We start from the raw sequence: 6,220 nt of genomic DNA on the forward strand, positions 1-6,220 counted from the left end.
GCTTGAGCTAAGAGAAGAGAGAGACTCCCCCACTCTTTCTAGGGGTCTTCTGGCTCCGTCATTTTCAGGATCTTGCCTTCCTACCCACCTCTTGCCCTTCTCTTTGTGCTTTCTGAATGCTGGGGGTGTCTGTTTTTCAGTTTGCAAATCCCTGGGCCTAGGAGGAAGATGGGGAGAAGGAGAAGGGTGGTGTGTTGGCTCCGTGAAGGCCGATGGAACACCTGGAGAGAAACCCAGGAGGGAGGTGGCAGGGAGCCGAGGAAGGCTGACCTCACTCTCCTCACCAGACCCAGGTAACCAGCTTCAAGGTGAGCTCACAGCAACTCAGCGCCACGAAGTTCTCTCCTCCCAGCAGGCCAATGTCTGGGCGCCGGGTGAGATATCCCAACACTCACAGCCACTTGAACCATCCCAAGACTGTGTCCTTTCAAATCCCGACTCCAGGCCTGTTCCAATGCCCTGAGACAAGACCTAACAGCCTCAAACGTCCTCACACCCCAAGGGGCTTGGAGTTCAGCAGCGGCATCAACCCTTCGGAACAGTCCGACAGCCCCAGCTCCCCTAAACTTCCAGTGAGGAGAATCTGCATGGGCCGGCCCTACACCTCCAAGTTCGTAGAGACAGGCCACCTGGGGAACCGCCCCAAGGTGGCCAAAAAGCCCTGTTACCGTGACAGCCCCCACTGTCTGCTCTGCACCGATGGTCCCTCGGACCACTCCAGTCCCACCTTCCTGGAGCAACTCATCAGAGGCATCAACTACCTCGACAGGGCCACCAACTGCTCCACAGTACTGAACCTGCCACAGCTCGCCATCAACTACCTAGAACAGGCGGCCAACTCCTACCTGGGTCACCCAGACCACTCCTCCCCCCGAGGGTACTCCAACCCCAGCACTACCATGATGCCAGCCACCAAGGGTGTCAATGCTTTGCAGTATGTGGATGATGCCGTCAACACAAGTTGCTCACATCAGTTTCGTAGCCAGAACCCCCCTCCGATGCCGCCACAGAGACCGGAGATAAAGTTGCCTGAGCTCCGTTTGTTTGGCAACAAGCTTTTTTCTTTAGGTCGCCTGCCCAAGTTCTGGGATGAAATCCGCTCGGACTGGAATGCCTCTCTCAAACCCATCTCCAAACCCTGTAGCTGGTGGTGATATTGACACCAACCATGAAATGGACACACGTCCATCAGTCTGCAGTTGTGCAAAATAAATTGTCTGTGGCAAAATGCTCCTCCCAAGGCTCCGTTGAGGGAAATGGCCATTTAGATTGGGGATTATAAACTGGAGGACTTATGGGGCGGGCAGTTAAAAGTTAATGGGTGCGCCCAGCTGGTGTGGCTCAGTGTTGAGCATGGACCCATGACCCACTAATGGTTCTCTGTCATCATTGATGTTTCTTTTTTTTTTTTCCTCACTTGAGGATATTTTTCCATTGATTTTTAGAGAGCTTGGAAGAGAGAGGGAAAGGCAGAGAGAAATATCAATGTGAGAGAAATATATCAATTAGTTGCCTCCTGCACATGCCCTGACCAGAGCTTGGGCCGGGAGGAGCCTGCAATTAAGGTACATACCCTTGACTAGGAATCGAACCTGGGACCCTTCAGTCCACAGGCTGACACTCTATCCACTTAGCCAAACTGGCTAGAGCATCATTGATATTTCTTTTTTTTTTTAAAAAATAGATTTTTAATGATTTTAGAGAGGAAGGGAGAGGGAGAGAGAGATAGAAACATCAATGATGAGGAAGAATCATTGATAGGCTGCCTCTTGCATGCCCCTTACTGGGGATCGAGCCCACAACCCAGGCATGTGCCCTTGAAAAGACTCAAACTTGGGACCCTTCAGTCCACAGGCTGACGCTCTATCCACTGAGCCAAACCAGCTAGGGCCATCATTGATATTTCTATCTCTCTCCCCTTCTTTCTTTCTCGCTCTGAAATCAATAAAAAAGTATTAAAAACATTAATGAGTGAATTGGGCTGGATAGTGGAGACTGTATCTGAGTGGAGAGGGACTACCTGGTCAAAACCCAGGTCTCAAATGGGTTGTTGCCTTTTCAAGAAAAGCCAGGAATCTGAGTTTAATATGTTAGCAACAAATTTAAAAAACGTCAGCCCAGCTGGTGTGGCTCATGGTTGAGTGTCAGCCCATGAACCAGGAGGTCATGGTTTGATTCCCGGTCAGGGAACACGCCCAAGGTTGTGGGACTTGATCCCCAGTGTGGGATGTGCAAGGAGGCAGCCAATCAATGATGTTTATTTCTCGTCAATTTTTCTATTTCTCTACCCCTCTCCCTTCTTCTCTCTCTAAAAATCAATTAAAACATACTTTTTTAAAAAAGTCATAAGGGTCTGTGAGATGAACAAAAATACGTGTTGGCCGAGTGTGAAGCCCAGAGGTCTTAGTTAGGAACCTCTGGATTTTTTAAAATATGTTTTATTGATTTTTTACAGAGAGGAAGGGAGAGGGATGGAAAGTTAGAAACATCGATCAGCTGCCTCCTGCACACTCCCTACTGGGGATGTGCCCGCAACCAAGGTACATGTCCTTGACCGGAATCGAACCTGGGACCCTTGAGTCCGCAGGCTGATGCTCTATCCACTGAGCCAAACCGGTTAGGGCAGGAACCTCTGGATTTTATCTTGCATGGACCACTGGAGAGGTTCCTAGCCTCCCTTACCCTTGGTTCCTGCATGTGAAGAAATATATTGTTTATACCCAACCCCATCCAAACTCTTATTTTTCCAGGATTACTAACTTTAGCACAGCCCATGTGAGCAGAAGGGCAGAAGTGATGATTATGATGATGATGATGATGATGATAGCAAACCTTGTAGAGCCCTTACAGGCACTGTTCTAATTGGTTTGTTTTTTGTTGTTGTTGTTCCAAGTGTTTCATACATATTTATGCTTCTAAAGATGTGGTTTTGGTGACCAGGGCCCAGGATGGACGTAGAGAAAAGTTTGCAATGCCCAGTGTGAGACGTGTTGGAACAGGCAACCTGGGATAGTGGCAGGTGGGAGGATGGTCCTTCCTGAGAAAATCTCTGGAAAGAATGATTCTGTCCAAACCAGGTGAGGGTTGGAGGGTCAGAATAGGTAGTCCCACATTTCTTGCTGGGAATATCTGAGAAAGTGTCCCCTGGGCCACTGAAGGCTCCAAACTTTCAGACTCAACAGGCCCCACAAGGCACCCAGGTATCTACCATCCTGCTGATGAGGGACCCTGGAGCCTGGGATTCCAACCTAGCTCTGCCACTCACCTGCCCAGAGACCGGGGTTTCATCCTTTCCCCTCTCTATGCCTCTGTTTCCTCTTCTATAACATGAATGGGGTAATTTGATGATCTCTAGGAGCCCCAGGACTCTGATATTTTTGCATTTCTCCTGGTCCCAACGGAGGCCTAGAGCCTCCTGAGCTGAGAATTGAGACTGTACCCCATATCCACCCAAGAACTCAAGCCCCCTAAGTCCTGAGTTATCTTCCCAGGCTGTCCAGGGGCTATTTCAGGCCTCAGGGCCCATTTCTGTGTGGATCTGAACTCCAGACCCAGCCAGATCCTTCTTGCTAGAACTCCCCTTGGAAATATGAGGGCAATAATAGAGTATGGAATGGGTTGACCTTGAAATAACCCAAAGGTCTACAAAGCTCCATGGCTCTTGGAGGAGGTGGCCTAGCCCTATGGCCAAGTAGAGAAGGCAGCAAGCCTGAATATCTCTGCCATGAGATTGCTGAGGTGGTCCTAGGATAGGAAGACGGAAGGGGGCACTGAACCCCCAGCCCATTGACTTCACCCCTGCTTCTACTCCATCTCTGAAGGACAAAGGTGATCCTTCCTGGGTTCAAAGCCCAGCAGCTTCTTTCTCTGTCTCTGGCATCTCTTACCTTCCCAGGAAGAAGACTTTGGCCTTTGTCTGAGGGGTCCTCAGCCCTCCAGTGACTTATTCCCCAGGTACATAGTCACAGGAAGATAGCTGGTTAGAATCCATTTGGCCCAGCTCAAGAGGTAGTTCAAGAGTGTCCTGAAGCCCTGGCTGGGTAGCTCAGTTGGTTAGAGCGTCATCCAAATATGCTGAGATTGCAGGTTCAATCCCCCTCAGGGCATATACAAGAAACAACCAATGAATGCACAAACAAGTGGAACAACAAATCTCTCTCTCTCTCTCTCTCTCTCTCTCTCTCTCTCTCTCTCTCTCTTCTCTCCTTTCCCCCTCTCTAAGATCAACCAATAAATAAAGAAAATGTTTAAGATTAAAAAAAAATAGTGCCCTGATTCCTAAACCCAATCTGGCCCCTCAAAGCCATCTCCTTCCTGCTTTAAGCCCATATTTGCAGAAGAGTCATCCTGACTCCTAAGGATGCCTACCTCAAAAATGGTCCAATTTCCCCTAATCAGAGTGTAAGAACCTTGCCTAAGACTCTGTTCTTGAGGTCTCCAGTATCTAGCCCAGTTCTGGCTCACAATAGGGGCTCAATTATATTGATATGGATTAAAGGGCCTTATGTCCAGCATGTGCTCAGTAATGCTAACTACTATGATATTAAAAGTAATTACAGTATCTTGCACACTGTGGACTTTCAATAACTAATAATGATGACAGCCAATATTTATTAAGCTCTTAACTATGCCCTAGGCATTAAGTGGCTTATATGTATTAACTCATTTAAGCCTCATACCAACCCTTTAAGTAAAGTACTATTGTCCCTATTATACAGATGAGGAAACTGAAGCACCGAGAGATCAGGTATAAATGATGTGCTAAAGATGGTTACAGTGCATAGAACACAGCAGCTCTTCAAAAAATGGTTGTGCCCTAACTGGTTTGGCTCAATGGATAGAGCGTCGGCCTGCAGACTCAAGGGTCCCAGGTTCGATTCCAGTCAAGGGCGTGTACCTTGGTTGTGGGCACTAGGGAGTGAGCAGGAGGCAGCTGATCGATGTTTCTAACTCTCTATCCCTCTCTCTTCCTCTCTGTAAAAAAATCAATAAAATATATATTTTTTAAAAAAATGGTTGTGCAGAGTAGGTGCTCAATAATAATTATCTTTAGGATTACAACATCTTGGAAGCAGAAGGTGCTCCACAAATGCATACTGTGGGTGCTCAATGAATGGTAGATGTCATTATAGAGCCCAGTGCATAGTAGGTGCTCAAATGAAATTTGACCATTGGTTGGGGATTCGATTGTACCCTAAAGGGACAGGACCTCTGTGCATGGCTCAAACTTCTCAGGATATATACTCATGGCTCACAAATCCATTCAACCAGTCACTCTGCCCAAGTCCAGAGAAAATAAGGCTTTTAGTTAGAGAAGGCCCTCTGCCTCATGTGGCCATGCGGAGGCCACAGGAAGTCCCTGAATCCACCGGTCAAACCATGCATCTGCAGGGTCCATGTAAACAGGAAGCAGCAGGCAGGCTGCAGAACAATGTCACGGCCTACTGTGCTGTCTGTCTTGTGTACAGAATGGCCTAGGTGTCCCCACAGCAGAGTGTGGCCGGGGAGAGTCCTTCATTATTAAGTGCCAGGCATGCTGCCAAGGCCTGAAACACAGGCTCTCGGCCCTCAGCTCCCTGTGAGGCTCGGTGTCAGTACCCCATTTTGCAGAGGGGGAAACTGAGGCTCAGAGAGAGAAAGTAACATGCCTGAGCTCCTGCAGCTGAAAAGTAGCAGAGCTGCGATTCCAACCCAGGCCTCTGACCCTCAGCCAATGCCCTTTCTATTCAAACCACTAGGGTTTTTTTCTTAGTATTTATTGAATGGATTTTAAAAGAAAGAGGGGTAAATCTTGGCCTCTAAAACATGCAATAAATTAGACAAAGCAAGGATTGTATTTAAGTCCAGGGGTTTGGGCTGCCCCCAACACCAGTCCTCTGAGCAGGGCCGTGCTAACCTGGGACAACATGCTCTTACAAGAAATAGTAAGCAAAGGGAGAAATTTCCTCAAGGGTCATTTGCTGTCTCAGTTGCTCAATCCACCGGTTCCTGCATCATTTGGTAACATTGGGTATAAGGGCATGATATTAGAATTATTTTTGTGATATTAGAATTATTTTTCTGTATTTAAAACAATCGAATGCAGCGGTTCTCAACCTGTGGGTCGCGATCCCTTTGGGGGTCGGCCGACCCTTTCACAGGGGTCGCCTAAGACCATCAGAAAACATATATAATTACATATTGTTTTTGTGATTAATCACTATGCTTTAATTATGTTCAA

At 47.7% G+C, this 6,220-nt stretch overlaps 1 protein-coding gene across 1 annotated transcript; it reads left to right on the forward strand.

Moving 5' to 3' along the window:
• The first annotated feature begins 359 nt into the window (after window positions 1–359).
• On the forward strand, window positions 360–1,154 carry LOC102756272. The gene has a single exon (XM_006777661.1). The coding sequence runs from the start codon at window positions 360–362 to the stop codon at window positions 1,152–1,154; it is 795 nt and encodes a 264-aa protein (XP_006777724.1).
• Window positions 1,155–6,220: the final 5,066 nt, after the last annotated feature.

The sequence above is a fragment of the Myotis davidii genome, unplaced genomic scaffold (assembly GCF_000327345.1).
Source record: "Myotis davidii unplaced genomic scaffold, ASM32734v1 scaffold149, whole genome shotgun sequence".
NCBI classification, from domain to species: Eukaryota; Metazoa; Chordata; class Mammalia; order Chiroptera; family Vespertilionidae; genus Myotis; species Myotis davidii.

Bases quoted from the DNA above. Each gene is read 5' to 3' on its own strand.
- LOC102756272 (XM_006777661.1), top strand. From the start codon at position 360: ATGTCTGGGCGCCGGGTGAGATATCCCAACACTCACAGCCACTTGAAC.